The following is a 19,623-nucleotide window of genomic DNA, read 5'->3' on the forward strand; positions in this document are numbered from 1 at the left end:
AAAAAAAAAAAAAAAAAAATCAGCAACATTAGGACCTTATGACTTGTCCAGAAGAGAAAGCATGGCAGCTGGGCCAAGCAGTGGGGAGGAAGAAGACTCAGCAGTGGGTACAGCCACCTGCCACGAGAACAAGAGGGATGGGGCAGCACTAGGAGGAGTCTCATGGAGGACACCAGGATCATGTGGGAGAGCAGCCTGGGCCAGAGTTTGAACCTCTTGGTGGCACCTGCCTAGAATAGCAAAAAACAAGAATCTGTCAATGTATGTGCTTTGCTTGTCCTATTGGACAGTGTGTGGTCACATGGAGGAAACTCTGAATTCATTTTCTGAACAAGTGGGCTGGGGCTGCTGTCTATTGATCTCCCTGCCCTCTGCCATTGCCAAAGGAAAGAGCTTACCAGGGCTGAGGAATCTATTCTTATTAAGGCCTTCTCCATCAGCCTCCACCCTACTGTGTGATTCTGATAGGCAGTCAGATTTAGGAGCCCCACAGTTAGATCAACTCTAAAGTTTTTTCTTTTTCCTTTTTATTTTTTGGAGATAGTCTTTCTCTGTCACCCTGGGTAGAGTGCTGTAGCATCCTAGCTCACAGCAACCTCAAATTCTTGGGCTCAAGTCATCCTCTTGTCTCAGCTTCCCCAGTAGCTGGGACTACAGGTGCCCACCACAATGCCCAGCTAGTTTTTTTTTTTTTTTTGTAGAGATGGGGTCTCATTTTGCTCAGGCTGGTCTCAAACTCCTGAGCTCAGGCAATCTACCTGCCTTGGCCTCCCAAACTGCTAGGTTTACAGATGTGAACCACCACACCCAGCTGTAAATTTTTTTCTATTCAAGAAATATCAAATACTACCATTTTTTATTATGTTTAATATAGTGTGGATTTAAAACACACTGATTTTTCTACTTCTCAAGAAAAAAAACATTGCCAATTAAACCATGATATGCCATTAACTCTGTATCTCATCAGAGATGTTAAAATGTCAAAAATGTGTCTTACAACTGATTGAAAATGTGTGTGGCAGCAGTGTAGGGGCAGAGGGCACTGAGAAGAGTGGGCTTTAGTTCTTTGCTTCAATCTGATGGCTTATCAGAGCTGATGAAACAATCACAGAAATAACTATAGCCATGGGGCCCTGTAACAAGTGCCACTAGGAGTGGGGAGGGCACAGTTCAATTCAAATAATAGGATGAAGGGGTGCATTCATAGCAGGTTTTGAAGTTCAAGTTCGTTTGGGATGTGTGGATGGAAAAAAAGGAATTTCTGGCAAGAGAAACAGTATTAAAGTGGTGAGACAGGACATAGGAAAGAACAGATTCAAATTTAAGGAACAAGTCTAGAAGGCTGGGGTATCAGATAAGTGTAGAAAGGAGTTGATGAACTGGAAGGGTAAGCTGGGGCCAGTCTGCAGGGGGCTCTTACAACACTGAGGAGCCATGACGTGTTCTTGAGCAGGGGCTAAGAGAGTTATGCTTACCTCCATTGTGATTAATACTGTTAGACTCAACTAGAGCTATGGTGATGGGCCGGCGCAGTGGGTCTTCCTCCTTCTCTAGCTCTGTCTCCCAGAGGATGGCATCCCTGTCCTCGCTGAAGTTCTCCTGGGCTCCATGGCCTCCAGGAAACTCACTGGAGCCGTCCTTGTGGCTGAACACTGCTACTCCGTACAGGCCATTGTAGCTGACGTGGTTGCTGGTGACATGGGGCAGGCTGGACGACATCATCCACACACCACAGCCCTTATTAGCTGGGATAGTGAAAGGGGCTGGTTACTGACACCCAGTGATGGGTGAGGTGTCTCAGTAAAAAGGGAAACAAAAAGGCACTGGCCTGGGAGACAAAGTTCCTGATTTGCCAATTAATGGCCTCAGACAAGTCACTTTACAGCTCTGGCTGTAGACCTCTCCACACGAGATGGGGGATAATAACAAACAGGCCGATCTCATAAACTAGGACCATTCCACAAGGTATACAAGTGCTCTGAGAATAGTTAAGGCCCCACTTCCTGACCAGCAGCACACAAGCCCATAGTGACAGTGCCGAAGGGTCACCAAACTCTCCTTACACAGGAGGCAGCCTCAGTTTGAATTCCAGCCCTACCACATCCCAGCTGTGTGATCTTGCACAAGTGACCAAACCTCTCTGTGCCTCAGTGTCTGCATCTTTAAAATGGGATTGAAAACTGTATCTACCTAAGAAGGCAGTTATGATTAGATAGGACAATGCATATAGAGGGCCTAGCAGAGAGGTGGACCTAAATAAATGTTATCTTTATTTATTTATTTTTGAGACAGCCTCAAGCTGTCCCCCTGAGTAGAATGACGTGGCATCACAGCTCACAGCAACCTCCAACTCCTGGGCTCAAGCAAGTCTCTTGCCTCAGCCTCTCAAGTAGTTGGGACCACAGGCGCCCGCCATAACACCCGGCTATTTTTGGGTTGTAGCTGTTATTGTTGTTTGGTGGGCCTAGGCTGGATTCGAACCCGCCACTTCAGGTGTATGCGGCTGGTGCCTTAGCCACTTGAGCCACAGGCGCTGAGCCATTTATTTATTTTTTAAATGGAATCCTTCTCTGTTCCCTCTGGCTAGAGTGCAGTGGCATCAGCCCAGCTTACTGCAGCCTCAAACTCCTGGGCTTGAGTGATTCTCCTCCCTCATCTCTGAGTAGCTGGGATTATAGGCACATATCACCATGCCCAGCTAATTTTTCTATTTCTTTTTATTTTGTAAAGACCAGGGTCTTGCTCTTGCTCAAGCTGCACTCATGAGCTCAAGCGACCCTCCCACCATGTCCTCCCAGAGTGCTGGGATTACAGGCATGAGCCACCGTGCCTGGCCTGTTATCTGTATTTTTATTACTAGAGATACAGTTCAGAGAGATTAAGGCTTTGCCTGAAGTCCCAGAGTGAGGGTAGTTTTCTGTCTATAATTATCCTGTTTTCTCATTAGATTTTTAGCTCTCTGGATCAAAAGAAAGGATGAGAAGAATCAGATGCACATGCTTCAGAGCTTAAGTGGTCCTGTCCTTGGACATGACACAGCCCCTGCTGTTTGCTATTTTAAGTGGGGAGAAAGCTCTCTGCTGACCCCCCAGGTCAGTCTGGATTAAAAGGTGATTTATAAGAGAGGCTCTCCATTCTGAGGGGACTTGTGACTAGGACCCTGAGAGTGCCTGTTCTTTGGATGAGGTCTTTGAAGGTGCTGGGAAAAGCAGTTACTTTCTCTGGCCTCACCAGCTGGAGATGGAACCTGGGCTTGCTGCCTCAGTTCCAGGATGGGCTGGACCCTCAGAGCCCCTCCCCCGAACATGCTCCTCACCGTAAATGGTATTTCCTTCTATCAGCCCTTTGCCTTCATCTCCCACGACCACACCATCTGAATAGCCAAAGCAGATGAGGTTACTCCTGAGGACGGGGATCCCTCCACGGCGGATGTCCACACCTCCCCACTGATTCTCACGGATGACATTTTCTATGGAGAGAGGCAGAAAAGAACATCAATACCCAAGGGCCAGTCCAGTGCCAGCAATGAGGACATGGACAGCTAAGATCAAGGCCACTCTAGGCCAGGAGGCCTGGGCCTTACCCTGCCCATAGTTAGCGCCCCAAGCTTTGTCTGTTTGATATTGCAAGGACTCAACTGCTTTCCCCAAGGCCAAAGCTTTTGTCTGTCCTGTGCTCTCCTACATTCCCAGCACCCACAGCACCAAATGGTCAAAGGACTGATGAAGAATAAACTGGCCTCAGAGTCCCCAGAACCAGAATCCAGCCATTTCCCCACAAGCCTGAGAAAGACCTATCCTGTCCTCCTCACTCAGCCTCAGCTCTTTTCTCCCTGGGAGCCACCGCCTCTTAGACTGGGCAGAAGAGTTAAATGTCACAAGAGTGGTCTGGGATACTGCTGCTTTCAGCAAGGTGGCTGGGAAAAATGTTGGCCTCCTGGGACTAGGGTGCAGTGGCTCATGAGACCCCGTGACTGGCCCCTTCCTGCTTTTGTGACCCTACCTTATGCCCCTTGCCCCTCACCTAGCACACTCTACCCCCACAGTGATCTCTGCTCAGGTAGGCCAAGTCAATTCCCACAGGTGGCCTTGCCTAGAAGATTCTTTTCCTAGGCTCCTACCTGCTCCTCCAGTTCTGGCTTACTGGTCACCTCCTCAGAAGATTGCTCTGACCACCCAGGCTTAGAGACCCACATCGGCTCTTACCACTTTATCTTTTTTTTTTTTTTTTTTGAGATAGAGGCTCAAGCTGTCACGCTGGGTAGAATGCTGTGGTGTCATAGCTCACAGCAACCTCCAACCCTTGGGCTCAAGCAATCCTCTTGCCTCAGTTCTTCTATTTTCAGTAGAGATGGGGTCTCGCTTTTGCTCAGGCTGGTCTCGAACACATGAGCTCAAGCAATCTACTCACCTCAGCCTTTTAGAGTGATAGGATTACATGCATGAGCCACGGGCCCTTACCGCCTTATCTTAATTACTGGTAGGGCACATATCACTTTTAGACATGATTTTTTTTCTTTTGCTCGTATATGTATGCTGATTTTTTATTTTATTTTTTTGAGACAGAGCCTCAAGCTGTCACCCTGGGTAAAGTGCCATGGCATCACAGCTCACATCAACCTCTAACTCCTGGGCTCAAGCAATTCTCCTGCCTCCACCTCCCAAGTAGCTGGGACCACACTCAACCACCACAATGCCCGGCTAATTTTTTTTTTTTTTGGTTGCAGCAGTCATTGTTGTTTGGTGGGCCTGGGCTGGATTCGAACCCCCCAGCCTATATGTATGCTTTTATTTATTTGCTTCTCTCTCCTAAACTGTAGTTCCTGAGAACTGGGACCTTTCATTCATGGCTGTACTATGGCTCCTGGAACATGGCCTGCATGCATGTGTGTGCTCAATAATGTTTGATGAACGAAGGCTGGATTTAGCCAGGCGGATACACTGGACCCATATTTGCCTAATCCCTTTCATATGCTAAGCCTGGCTCTGCTCTGTGTTGAGGCTGCCTTGAGGTACCAGATAGACTTCCTCCTTGCCTTATAGGTAAAAAGTCCCACAGAGGAGGCATCCCGGGGATGGTGAGCATATTATTACAAGGGTGAGGTCAGAGGGCTTCCCTAAGGAAAGTGACACTTAAGCTGAGGTCTGAAGGTTGAGCAAGAGCTAGCCAGGGAGAGATTTCCAGAGAAGGCAGAAGCCCACACAAAAGCCAAGAGGAGGGACACTGGCAGCTGGTTTGGCATCACTGCTTCTGTGAGCCACCCAGGAGGTCCTATTAGCTCTGGGCCTGGAAAGAACTGTCCCCCTCCACCCTACCGTGCTAGACCCTCCTCATGAGAAGCATGGCTGGCATGGAACCTGCATCCCTGAGTACCAGCCCGCTAGTCAGAGCTGGTGGCCCAAATCTCTGGGAATAAAGGTCCTGAAACTGGGGATAATGATGCCGGGGATGCTGTCTTGGCTGGCTGATGTGTGCCTTGGCTGGCCATAGCTCCAGGCATCCTGTACCTGTGATGAGGCCTTTGCCATTCTCGTTCACTGCTATGCCCGCAGCACGGCCCTTGAAGATGTGGTTCCCACTAAAGTAGAAGAACAACAAAACAAAGAGGTGAGAGCAGGCCTTCGATGTCTTCTAGGCAACGGTCTTTGTGGGCTTCCCTATGCCTCATGTATACAGGGACACAAAGCACTTTCTGAAGTCTTATAAACCAGGCATGTAGTTGTCTTCAGTTGTCATTGGGACAACCTGAGCAGAAATTAAATCTATAACTATGCTATATAAGCACAGTGACATCCATCTCACTATGGTCTCACTTGAACTTGACTGTCATCTACACACAAACATTTTAAATAATGTCATCATAGTGCATGGGTCACAAGTAAGGTCTTGGTGGCCTAAAGGGACTACGTTAAGATTGCTTAGGAGTGATGTGTGTCCAAAGCCTGGAATCAGACTTTCTCCTTTTGATGAGCCTACAGTCTTCTGCTTGCATCCAACAGCTACTCTATTTTTATTTTCCCTGGGGACACTCTTTGTTAATTTAATCAGTGACCCACTGAGTGACAACATAAAATAATGACATGCTTAAAAGAAGAAAACCAGGTATTTTCCTTTTGGAGACAGCCTCACTCTACTGCCTCAGGCTAGAGTGTCATGGCATCATCCTAGCCCACAGCAACCTCAAACTCCTGGGCTCAGGCGATCCTGCCTCAGCTTTCCAAGCAGCTGGGATTAAAGGCATCTGCCACGATACCCAATTAATTTTTTTCTATTTTTAGTAGAAACAGGGTCTTGCTCTGGTCTCAAACTCCTGAGTTCAAGAAATCCTTTCACCTCAGCTTGAGAGTACTAGGATTACAGGTGTGAGCCACTACGCCCAGCCAGAAGACCAGATTTTATTATTTTTTTTTAGAGACAGAGTCTCACTTTATTGCCCTCAGTAGAGTGTTGTGTCACACAGCTCACAGCAACCTTCAACTCTGAGCTGAGGTGATTCTCTTACCTTAGCCTTCCAAGTAACTGAGACTACAGGTGTCTGCCACAATGCCCAGTTATTTTTTTGTTGTTGTTGCAGTTTGGCTGGGGCCGGGTTTGAACCCACCACCCTTGGTATATGATGCCAGCATCCTACCCACTGAGCTACAGGTGCCACCCAGAAGACCAGATTTTAAAAGGGAATTTCAAGGACACCAGACAATGCATATGTGGCATCTATGGGTTGGTTACCCCAAAATGGAAGGTATATGAAAATATACTCCTGCTCAGAGAAATATACAGCCCTTTTTACCATGTAATGGCATTAAGAGTAAATTACTCAAAACCAGACAACTAAACCTGTTAAAGGACACACATTTATTTCTAATAACTGTACCTCAGTTTCACCATCTTTAAGAAAAAAGCCAATCACACATAAATGTTAGCAGAACTGGGTTATCCCTGGAGAACATACATTTGCTGTTTGTCATTTTTACTAATCTGAATGTTATGATCTCCTTTCCACTGGAAGGGTACCTATCCACTTCTTCATGAGGGAGAATTCCTCCTTCCCACCATGCAGCTGAGAGATTTCAGTTCAAATTTTCATTTGGCAAAGTTCAAACTTCTGAGTTTGGTCTATTAGTTTCCTGTTGCTACTATAAAAAGTTATAACTGAGTGGCCTAAAACAAGAGATTTATATCTTCCATTTCAAGAGGTCATTAAGTTCAAAATGGGTCTTACAGGTCTAAAATCAAAGTGTCAGCAGTGCTCCTTCTGGAGGCTCCTCGTCTCCCGGCTTCTAAAGGCTGCCTGCATTTCTAAGCCTGTGGCCTTTGCATCACTGTCACAATCTCCTCCTCTCTCACGCTAATCCTGGTGCTCTCCTCTTACAAGAACAACTTTGGCTACTCTGGGTCTATCTGGGTAATCCAGAATGATCTCTCCTATCTTTTTCAAGGTCCCTAATTTAATCATGTCCCTTTTGCGATATAAGGCGAAATATGTACAGGTTTCAGGGATCAGGATGTACACATCTTTGTAGTCATTATTCTGCCTTCTACACTTAACATTCAAGGTCCTCTGTGCAGCAATCTGCCTTGGCACTATCCCCCCAGGTATCTTGTACTCAGAAATACAATATTTCTCATCATTTCCCCAGACATACCTGAATATCACTGTTTCTGGGCCCAGAATGCCTTTTCCCTGACCATAAAATCCTATGTATCTTTCAAGCGCACATCAAACGTCCATTCCCTGATACGCTCATGTGAAATCATGGCTCTTTTTCTACTTGTCTATCTCCAGCATGAGGCTATAAACTTCCTGGAGAAGGGATTGTTCTTACTTTATAGTAATATATGCCTGTCACCTGTGTCAAAAGGACGACACACATAAATACAAATGTATACACTCTCATGTTAAGACAATAATGCAAAAGAAGGGAAATGGACATTAATTGTTTTTAGTAAGCTGTCTGTAACAGCCAAACATATATAACTGGCTAACAGTAATAGGACTGGTTTAAAAATTATGGAATATCAAAACAATGGAATGTTTCAAAACTTTCCAGAGTGATGAATACAAAGGTCATGTAATAAAATGGAGAAAAGCATATACGGAATAATGTAGGGGGAAAACATCTCGGAATAGATTTGCTATGCATTAAGATCTGGAGAATCAGGAGGTGCCTGTGGCTCAAAGGAGTAGGGCGCTGGCCCCATATGCCAGAGGTGGCAGTTCAAACCCAGCCCCGGCCAAAAACTGCAGAAAAAAAAAATTGGAGAATCTTCAAATAACTCAAATTAGACCTCTTATTTGATCCTGTAATCCCATTACTAGGCATCTACCCATACTGGCTATGCCCTAAAGCACAGATAACTGTGGGGGTCTTCCGCTCAAAGACCTTTACTGACTTCCTCTTAACCAGGCAGAATAAGTTCCACACTCCCTAGCTTGGTGTGCATAAAGGCCTTCCTCATCTGGCCCAAGTCTTTCTTTCCATCATTCTTTTTTTAATTTTGAAGGGTTAATTTGAGAGTACAAAGAATTAGGTTACAATGTTTGAATTTGTTAGGTAGAGTCTCTCTTATAATTGTGTCTTGTCCTTAAGAGGTGTGCCAAACAACCTAACATTGTGCTCATTAAGTGGGGGCATTCCCATCCCCCTCCCTCTTTCCTTGTTCCCTCATCCCCCACCTTGAATTGATATGAGTTTTTCTCTTAAGTGGGCACATATTGGATCATCTACTGGCTTCATATTAGAATTGAGTACAATAGATTCTTGCCTCTCCATTCCTGTGATACTTCACTAAGAAGAACGTGTTTCAACCCCATCCATGTTAATACAAAGTCTCCATCTTTTTAATGGCTGAATAGTATTCTATGATTTACGTATACCACAATTTGTTGAGCTATTCCTGGGTTGGTGGGCCATTTAGGTTATTTCCACATTTTGGCAATTGTAAATTGAGCTGCAATGAACAATCTAGTGCAAATGTCCTTATGATTGAAAATTTTTTTCTTCTGAACAGATGTCTAGTAATGGGATAGCAGGATCAAATGAGAGGTCTGAGTTTTTTTTTTTTTTTTTTTGAGACAGAGTCTGACTATGGCACCCTGGGTAGAGTGCTATGACATCACAGCTCACAGCAACCTCAAACTCTTGGGCTTAAGGGATTCTCTTGCCTCAGCCTCCCAAGTAGCTTGGGACTACAGGCATCTGCCACAATGCCTGGCTATTTTTTTGTTGTAGTTGTCACTGTTGTATTTAGCAGCCCCTGGCTGGGTTGGAATCCACCAGCCCTGGTGTATGTGGCCAGCACCCTAAACCACTGAACTACAGGCACCAAGCCTAATTTGAGTTCTTTAAAGATTCTCCAAACTTCCTTCAAAAAAGGGTGTATTAGTTTGTAGTCCCACCAGCAGTGTAAGCATCCACACCAGCATCTGTAGCTTTGAGAACTTGTGATGTGGGCTACTCTCACTGGGGTTAGGTGATTATCTCAGGGTGGTTTTGATTTTCATTTCTCTGATGATCAGGGATGATGAGTATTTTTTCAAATCTTAAGCCATTTGTCTGTCTTCAGCAGAGAAGGTTTCTGTTCATAACTCTTGCCCAGTGGTAGATGGGTTTACTTTTTTTGTTGTTGATTAACTTGAGTTCTCTGTAGATTCTAGTTATCAAACCTTTGTCAGATTAATACCCTGCAAATATCTTTCCTCATTTTAAAGGCTGTCTTTTTGCTTACTTGTTGTATGCAAAAACTTTTCAGTTTAATTAAGTCCCATTTCTTTATTTTTGTTGTGATTTCTAGTGCCATCTTTGTTATAAAATCTTCCCCCAGTCCGACATCATCAAGAGTTTTTCCTACACTTTTTTCTAAGATTTTTATCATTTCATGCCTTAGATTTAAATCTTTTATCCTTTTTTTTTTTTTAAAGACAGAGTCTCACTATGTCACCCTGGGTAGAGTGCTGTGGCACTCTACAGCTCACAACCACCTCAAACTCCTGGACTTAAGTAATTTTCTTGCCTCAGCCTCCCAAGTAGCTGGGACTACAGGCACCCACCACAATACCCAGCTATCTTTTATCCATCTTGAGTCAATTTTTCTAAGTGGTAAAAGGTGTGGGTCCAATTTCAGTTTTTTACACGTGGTTATCCAGTTCTCCCAGCGCCATTTGTTGAATAGGGATTCTTTTCTCCAGTATGCTTTTGTTTGGTTTATTAAAGATCAGATGGCCACCAGAGACTGGTTTCATTGCTTGTTCCACATGTGTAGGTCTCTCTCTCACTCTCTCTTTTTTTTTTCTTTTGCCAATATCATACTGTTTTGATCACTGTGGACTTGTAATATAGCCTGAAGTCTGATGCCTCTTGCTTTCTTTGGCTACATGGGTTTTTTTCTGGTTCCAAACAAAACAAAGTACTATTTTTTCCAGTTCTTCAAAGTATGATGTTGGTATTTTAATGGGGAACACAATGAATGTGTAGATTGCTTTGGGTAGAAGAGATACTTTAACAATGTTGATTCTTCCCCAGCCAGTAGCATGGTATGTTCTTCCATTTGTTAAAGTCTTCTGCTATTTCTGTTCTTACGGTTTCATAATTCTCTTTGTAAAGATCCTTCATCTCTTTTGTTGTGGATATTCCGAAGTATTTCATTTTCTTTGACGCTACTATGAAGAGAATTGTCTCCTTGATTTGCTTCTCAACTTGGCTATTATTGGTGTATACAAAGGCTACTGATTTGTGGACATTCATTTTATACCCTGAGACATTATCATATTTCTTGATCACTTCCAGGAGTCTTTTTTTTTTTTTTTGAGACAGAGCCTCAAGCTGTCGTCCTGGGTAGAGTGCCGTGACATCACAGCTCACAGCAACCTCCAACTCCTGGTCTCAAGCAATTCTCCTGCCTCAGCCTCCCAAGTAGCTGGGACTATAGGCGCCCACCACAATGCCCAGCTATTTTTTGGTTGCAGCTGTCACTGTTGTTTGGCGGATCTGGACTGGATTCAAACCCACCAGCTCAGGTGTATGAGGCTGGTGCCTTAGCCGGTTGAGCCATAGGCGCCGAGCCACTTCCAGGAGTCTTGTGCTTGAGTCTCTGGGGTTTTCTAAGTATAAGATCATGTCATCAGCAAAGTGCATCCACCATTCCTATCCACTATGCTGCATGGCACAGAGGGACTTCAATAAGGATATGACAGGTCAGCTGCAGGGACCATGGGGCCCACAATTTCCCGGGACAGTCCCAGTTTACAATATTTTATACTAATGTTATACTTCATGTCAGATTTTTCCTTTAGGCACAGTGGACTGATTGCTAACCCTTTCTGCTGTGCTCTGCTGCTTTGCTCATGCTATTTCCTGTACTAGGAGTATCCACCAACCTCTCCCCTCATCTCCCTGAGTTCAAGTCCTACCCATTTTCCAAAGTCCAATTCTAATGCTACCTTCTATTTTAATTTATTTTATTTTATTTTAGTTTATTTTGGTGTCACAGCTCACAGCAACCTCCAACTCCTGGGCTTAGGCGATTCTCTTGCCTTAGCCTCCCAAGTAGCTGGAACCATAGGTGCCCACCAATGCCTGGCTATTTTTTGTTGCGGTTTAGCTGGGGCTGGGTTTGAACCCTCCACCTTTGGTATATGGGGCCAGTGCCCTACTCACTGAGCCATAGGCACCACCCTATGTTTTTTTTTTTTGAGACAGAGCCTCAAACTGTTGCCCTGGGTAGAGTGCCGTGGCATCACAGCTTACAGCAACCTCCAACTCCTGGGCTCAAGCAATTCTCTTGCCTCAGCCTCCCAAGTAGTTGGGACTATAAGCACCCACCACAGCGCTTGGCCATTTTTTGGTTGTAGCTGTCATTGTTGTTTGGCAGGCCCAGGTTGGATTTGAACCCACCAGCTCTGGTGTATGTGGCTGGTGCCTTAGTCACTTGAGCTATAGGCGCTGAGCCTAATGCTACCTTCTAAATGTGGACTTCCCATATCATCCTGGTCAGAGTGATTCTCTCCTTTTCCTGGTACCACTCTTTTTTTTTTTAATAAAAAAAATTGTATTTACTTAGAAGCATTCAGAATGTCAACAAAACAGCTGCAACTTTTTTTTTTTTTTTTTGCAATTACAGAGTGGTATTCAGTTAACAGAACAACAATTATTTCATATAAGCTGCATCAGAGACAACTGAAGATGAAAAAACTACCATCCCCATATATAACTAATTTGTGCTGTGCACAACAAGAACCTGCTTTAAATTTCCATGCCAATTTACAACCCCCATAAGGTACCAGGCAAGGTTAGTGACTATTGAAAATACTACCAGGACAGGGCTATCTAAAGACACATTCGGTAGTGCGTTAACTATACAAAAAAAGACACTGTACAGTTTAAAACAAATCTTACACAGCCTTACATTTCAATTTTTTTCTTTAAAAGGAGTTGTGTACAGGGGGGTTAAATGCTTTCTAGACAAGAAAAAAACTGCGCTAGAACCAACTTATTCATCATCATCTTCTTCTTCTTCATCTTCCTTCTTTTTCTTGCTTTTTTTAGCCTTGACGACTCCCTTTTTCACTACATCAGGCTTTCCTTTAGCTCATTATGCAGCAATATCCTTTTCGTATTTTTCCTTCAGCTTTGCAGCCCTCTTTTCATCAGGCTGCTTGTCATCCACAGCAGTGTTATTCCGCATCTCTCCCAGCTTCTTTGCAACATCACCAATGGATAGGCCGGGATGTTCTCCTTCGATTTTTGGGCGATACTCAGAACAGAACAAGAAAAAGGCCGAAGGAGGCCTCTTGGGTGCACTGGGATCCTTGAACTTCTTTTTTGTTTCCCCTTTAGGAGGGATATCGGTTTTCATTTCTCTTTCATAACAGGCCTTGTCCTCCTTTGCCATATCTTCAAATTTTCCTTTCTCTTTAGCAGACATGGTCTTCCACCTCTCTGAGCACTTCTTAGAAAACTCTGAGAAGTCGACTGAAGCATCTGGGTGCATCTTCTTGTGCTCCTCCTGACAAGTTTGCACAAAAAATGCATATGATGACATTTTGCCTCTTGGCTTCTTAGGATCACCTTTGCCCATGTTTAGTTATTTTTCCTCAGCGAGGCACAGAGTCGCCCAGTGCCTGTCTGGCTCCTACTTGCCCCAGCGCTGTCTCTATGGAGCTCAATGTACTGCAATGGCTGTCCTTGATACCACTCTTAAGGCATTTATCACTGTCTGTTCCACACTATAGCTGGGATGGCAGATACCGGATACTAGTCCTGCTATAGCCTCTTCCCACTTACCACTTATATCAGTCACTGATCACTGCACGCTTTCGTGCTGAGGCCAGATGTAGCACCATGATCTTAACATAGCATCCCACGTCACCACTGTCAATTAACCAGAGTTTTCAGGTGAGTTGAATTTTTGTTTTTTGAGACAGAGCAGAATCTCACTCTGTTGCCCTGGATAGAGTGTCATGGCATCATGGCTCTCAGCAACCTCAAACTCTTGGGCTTGAGCAATCTTCTTGCCTCAGTCTCCCAAGTAGCTGAGACTACAGGTGCCCACAACTATGCCTAGCTAGTTTTTCTACTTTTAGTTGAGACAGGGTCTCACTCTTGCTCAGGCTGGTCTTGAACTCCTGAGCTCAAGCAATCTACTTGCCTTGGCCTCCCCAAGTGCTGGGATTACAGGTGTGAGCCACCATGCCCAGCCAGTTGAAATCTCTTATGCCATCCTTCTTAGGGTACTTTTATTTGTTTTATTTTATCAAAATAAATAAATGCATCATGCACCATTGGGGATGCACTTTGCTGATGACAAAGTGACAGAGTCTCACTTTGTCATCCTCAGTAGTGCCATGGTGTCACAGCTCACGGCAACCTCCAGTTCTTGGGCTTAGGTGATTCTTTGCCTCAGTCTCCCGAGTAGCTGGGACTATAGGCGCCTGCCACAATGCCTGGCTATTTTTTTGTTGCAGTTTGGCCGGGGCCAGGTTTGAATCACCACTCTCAGTATATGGAGTCAGCAACCTACTCACTGAGCCACAGGTGCCACCCTTCTCAAGGCATTTTTGTGCCTGTTTCTCCAGACTAGAATAAGCTCCTAGGGAGCAGAGTGCGGCCCTCGTTCAGCTTTATCATCCCTTGTTGGAAGGGTTCAATGACTGACGAACAGAATGCCTACACAGAGTTAACTGGAAGGGCACACAAAACACCAAAGCAGTTGTGTTACTGGGGTGGGATGATGGGTGAAGTCTGTGCTTTCATCTGTACAGTTGTTTAAGAACAATGTTTACAGATGGAGAAAGATATGGAGTCAAGAAACAGGTGAACACGGAAAAAGGGACCACAGATGAGTGGGACTGTGTGGGTACTGTGGCAGATACCTCACGATTGGATTTCCATGGTACAGGATATAAATGCCAGCCTCCTTATTTGAAAAGATTTGATTGTTCCGGATGATGCCTTTCCCATTGCCAAGGACAACAATGCCAGAACGCAGGCCGTGATGGATCTGGTTACACTGCAAGTGAAAATCAGACCACAGAAGGTAGATCAGACATGTTAGTAAGATGCAGAGTGTTCAATCGCTGCCCACACAATTGGACCAAGATGGACACAGGGGAGAACATACCGTCTCTGGAAGATCACTAGCACATGACAAAGGGAATGGGTGTGCTGCCCTGCTCTTCCTGTACTGCTGCAAAGTGAGACCCATAAGAGAGATATGAAGACAGGAGTCTCACCCAGTCTGTAGTTATGCTGAGGGATCTTGGTTTTCATCTGTGAGGCATGTTACTAAAAGTTTCTGACCCTCCAGAATTCCCCAAATACACAGTCAATTGGCCAGGAAACACCTCTGTGGGCCCCAAGGAGCACCCCACAGAGTACCCCCAGGGAGCACCCCACACTGTGCACCCCAGTGCAACAGAAAGTGTAGACCCAACGGGGTATACCCAGAGAGGGGTGAGAGACATTTGGCTTCTAGTCCTCCCTCCTCCTTCAAGAGAAGGCCTATGGAAAGATACAGACTGGGGTATTAGTTGGCCCACAGAGCATAAGGTCACAGAAGGTGTATGAACCAACTGGATGCTTAGCAATACTCATTTCTTTTCTTTTCTTTGACAGAGTCTTGCTCTGTCACCCCAGCTAGAGTACAGTGGGGTCCTCATAGCTTACTACAGCCTCAAACTCCTAAGCTCAAGCAAATCTCCTGCCTTAGTCACCACAAGAAGCTGGGACTACACACATGCACCACTATGCCCTGCTAATTTTTCTATTTCTTTTCTTTTTGTTTGTTTGTTTAGAGAGATGGGGGTCTCACCCTTGTTCAGCTGGTTTTCAACTCCTGACCTCAAGTGATCTCACCACCTCAGCCTCCCAGGGTACTAGGATTACAGGTGTAAGCCACTACACTCAGCCCAGAAATACTCATTTCTAATATTTCTTTGTACAAATGAGGAAAGAGGCCCAGGATTATGTAGTACATCTGTGACAGAACCAGATCTGAAACGTAATGTTTCTGTTTTACCTTCTAGTTTTTTGCTTTTGCACAGTGACTTAATATTTTTATATTACAATGAATTATAGTTAAATTTATATTATATTTATAATAAATATAATAAAATCATCTCATTCTAATTGTTAATTTACAACTAAAATCTAATCCCATACTGAAACCAGGAAGTTAGTTGTATCTCTTTCAAAAGGATTTCACAGAAACAAAGTTCTAATTTGCTAGAACTTTGTTTCATGCTGCAAACTCTCCTTATTCTTACTATTTCCAGATTTCTCCTGAAGAATTTGGCATTCACTAGGCAGTGGTCCTCAAACTTTGTAAACAGGGGGCCAGTTCACTGTCCCTCAAATCGTTGGAGGGCCAGTCTGCAGGCCCTGCAACGAATTGGCTGCTAAGCAGGCCAGCGGGCTGGATAAATGTCCTAGGCAGGCTGCATGTGGCCCGCGGGCCGTAGTTTGAGGCTGCCTGCACTAGAGCAACTGCTGCCTAACAGAGGTCCTTCACAGGGTTGAGAAACACAGACAGGTGTTTCCATCCCTGTCCCTTTTCACAAAGCCAGGACGGAGAGGTACCACACTCCCTTTGCCCTTTACCTGCTACTGAATTGGCCTACCCTCTCTGTCCCTCTTACCATGGAAGTCAAACTCCTTTCATCTCCTTGGCAATAGGGTCAATAATTTCCTAAGCCAAGGCCATGGCCATGCACCTATCATCAGCTGCATGGCAGCAACACAGTGAGGGGAAGGAGTTGACAGAGGACACTGGCTCCATGCGTAATTTTTTTTTTTCCACTTTCTCGCTCTCGGTAGAGTACCATGGCATCTCACAGCTCACAGCAACCTCCAATTCTGGGCTTAGGCAATTCTCTTGCCTCAGCCTCCCGAGTAGCTGGGACTACAGGTACCTGCCACAACGCCTGGCTATTTTTTTGTTGCGGTTTGGCCGGGGCTGGGTTTGAACTTGCCACCCTTAATATATGGGGCCAGCACCCTAGCCACAGGCGCCGCCCTTGGCGTCTATTTTTAAACAGTTAGGCACTTTCCTTCCTCTATATTTTCAAGATCCATCTAGATAGAATGGATTCAGAACATCAATCCTGAGTCAGACTACCTGGATTCAAATCCTAGCTCTGTCAATATGTATATGACTTTGGTTAAGATCCTTTACCTCTCTGTACCTAATACAGTATTTTCACCTATAAAATGGGAGTAATATTTTGTCACAGGGTTGTAAAATGATTAAATGATAAATATCTATAAAGTGCTTAGGAAGTTATCTGGCATATAATAAGCATTATGCATAATGGTGGCTACTATTTTTCCAAGCCCATAAAATGTGTTACATTCCCCAATTTCTGGGAAATCTCTCAGGAAAATCCAGCAGAGAAAAGGTGCTGGTCTTTCACATGACTAGTTACCAAGTATTCCAGGATTTTAAGTTGTTTTCACCCTGGTAGAAAATCAAACTCAATACACCCTCACGACATCCATGAAATAAATAATATTTATCTCCAGAACTAAATATCCTAAATGTCCTTTATATAGAAAAGAATGAAATAACTTGGTGGGTTTTTAAAATTTGTTTTTGGATTTATGAGTCTTTTAAGGCAGACATTATTATCTTTATCCTTATCAAACTCAAAGCCAACCACAGCATAGGAGGTCTGCAGGCCCTCCTGTCTATCCATCCTCTTCCTTATTGATGGGGAGATGACAGGGAAATGACTTGTCTAAAGTTGTACTGATACATGGAGAAAGAAAGAGAGACCCACAGTCCCAAGGACATACAGAGAAAAGAATAGGAACCCCTCGCAAACAGGAAGCATATAAATTCAAGATGTCAGCATTGACTTAAATATCCTCCGAAAAGGTTTCTGCAAACCACCCTGAACAGGGAATGAAGATAAAAACGTACCAGTATGAGAGGGTTAGACTTTTTCCGGATGTCTACACCAGCCTCCGCGTTGTGGTAAATGTTGTTGCCAGCGATCAAGCCTCCGCCCTCCAAGCGAAGAAAGATGCCTGCCGCTCGGCAGCGGTAAATGTCGTTCCTGAGCATGACGATCTAAGCAGAAAAGAGAATGTCCCTTATTTTCCTGTCACAAAGACATTTAGGAACTACCTGGGGAACACTCAAGTCCTTCTGTCCCCATCTGGTCTATGTAGCTCACCACATAGGTAAGAAGAGCGCCCAAATGCTGGCACTGCCCTCCCACTGCTACTTCTAAGATGCCAAGACCAAGCCTGGCTTGGTCTTAAAGGCTCTTTCCCAATGTCACTTTGGTTCTTTACTAAAACCTGGATGGAAGCTTGGCCCTGTGCTGCATATTCAGAACTTGTAGGCAACACAGCTGGATGATGGGAGGGGAAGAACACTTACGGAAGATGGGATTTAGTGGTCCTCAAACTCTATGTACACTAAGGTTGCATGAAGCTTTTCCCAGGGGTCAAGGGCACAACTGCTTTTAATGAAATCAAGGTCCAGATCTACCACTTCCAATGTGACTTCACTAAAATCCACCTGCCTGAGGAAGGACTAAGAGTAAGGAACCACCTCTATAAACAAAGGCTTCTTGCCCATCCTGAATCCTTCATGGTTTATTATCTTGGTGTGGGAAAACTACAGAGACTCCACAGTAAGGGACAACTACAAATATACTGTAAGAAAGCTTTCTTCAAACAAGGTACCATAACCCAGCAACCAGCTTATCAAGGGCATGTATTTTCAATTACATTTTTTTTCATATTGAGTAAGTACAGTTGGCTTCCTGTATCTATGGGTTCTACATCTGTGGATTCAACCAACTTCAGGTTGAAGATATTTTTAAAAAATAATAAAAAATACTACACATTGCATTAGGTATTATGAGTAATCTAGAGATGACTTAAAGTATATACAAGGATGTGTACAGGTTATATACAAATGCTATGCCATTTTACTTTTTTTAAAATACATTCTACCTGTCAATATGCCATTTTATATTAAAGGATTTGAGTATTTGTGCAGTTTGGTACTCTGGGGATAGGTGGGGAATCCTGGAACCAATCCCCCATGGATAATAAAAGGATGACTATACACAAAAAAATCTGAAATATACTTATATTGTCTTAGACTTAAAACAATTATACATTAACAATAAAATATATTACATAACGATAAATTGTATGCTACTGATGAACATTATATTGTAGTAGAATAAAGTTCTGGGAGAAGTAGAATGAAAGTACAATTTAAAGGAGGTGTTTAGCTTCTGTTTAGGATCGAAGGAAGTTGGAAAGGGCCCTGCTTCCACAGTGACAAGAAATGGAGAAGATACTGGGCACTGGGGCTTACACCTGTAATCCCAGCACTTGAGAGGCTAAGGTGGGTAAATTGCCTGAGCTCACCAGTTGGAGAACAGCCTGAGCAAGAGCGAGACCCTGTCTCTAAAAATAGCTGGGCATTGTGGCAGGCCCCTATAGTCCCAGATGCTAGGGAGGCTGAAGCAAGAGTATCGCTTGAGCCCAAGAGTTTGAGTTTGCTCTGAGCTATGACACCACGCATTCTACCAAGGGTGACAAAAAAAAAAAAGAAAAGAAAAGAAAAGAGAAGAAAACAAATGAAAATACAACCTTTCTGGAAAGCTGAGGCTGAGGACAACCAGCCAACCTGAATGCCAGGAAAGACTGAGCATTCACTTGGTGAACAAGGTGCAGGTGCCACATGAGCCACCAAGGCACCTTCAGCTAACATGCCTTTGTTATTGTTTTTTAGGTACTAGTGCTTCCAAAAATCGTTTCAACTTTTGTTTTTATAAATTTACAAACATTTTTAATGCACTGTTAAAGGCTAACTGTGAACTAGTGTGAGAGTATAGACTTGGGAGTAGCTGCATCTATTTGCTTCTCCATGGACCTCACCAGGTGCTCAAGAATAAAGACCAGGAGCAGAGCAAGAGACCAAAGACAGCCCTCCCCTCCCTCCTCACCATGAGCAGGTTTGGGCAAAAAGTAAAGCAGTGACTTTGAGAGAGGCACTGAGCCCCTTCTGGATTCTTTCCCCCAATGTTCCTATAGAATGAAATCTTATGGGCTGGCTCAGTGCCTGTGGCTCAAGTGGCTAAGGCGCCAGCCACATACACCT

The 19,623-nt window shown here is 44.3% G+C and overlaps 1 protein-coding gene and 1 pseudogene across 1 annotated transcript in view; both read right to left on the bottom strand.

The window, feature by feature from the left end:
• FBXO10 (F-box protein 10) overlaps positions 1–19,623 on the bottom strand; it is a 58,112-nt gene that overhangs the window by 5,133 nt on the left and 33,356 nt on the right. Inside the window, exons 4-8 of the mRNA XM_012802437.2 lie at positions 17,416–17,565; positions 14,369–14,505; positions 5,508–5,578; positions 3,317–3,469; positions 1,476–1,745 (exon numbers count right to left, since the gene is read on the bottom strand). Coding sequence (XP_012657891.1) covers positions 1,476–1,745; positions 3,317–3,469; positions 5,508–5,578; positions 14,369–14,505; positions 17,416–17,565 — 781 coding nt within the window. The remainder of the gene's footprint in view (positions 1–1,475; positions 1,746–3,316; positions 3,470–5,507; positions 5,579–14,368; positions 14,506–17,415; positions 17,566–19,623) is intronic.
• On the bottom strand, positions 12,487–13,074 carry LOC105886558 (annotated as a pseudogene).

This window comes from Otolemur garnettii, unplaced genomic scaffold (assembly GCF_000181295.1).
Source record: "Otolemur garnettii isolate 467f Iridium unplaced genomic scaffold, OtoGar3 scaffold00014, whole genome shotgun sequence".
NCBI lineage: Eukaryota > Metazoa > Chordata > Mammalia > Primates > Galagidae > Otolemur > Otolemur garnettii.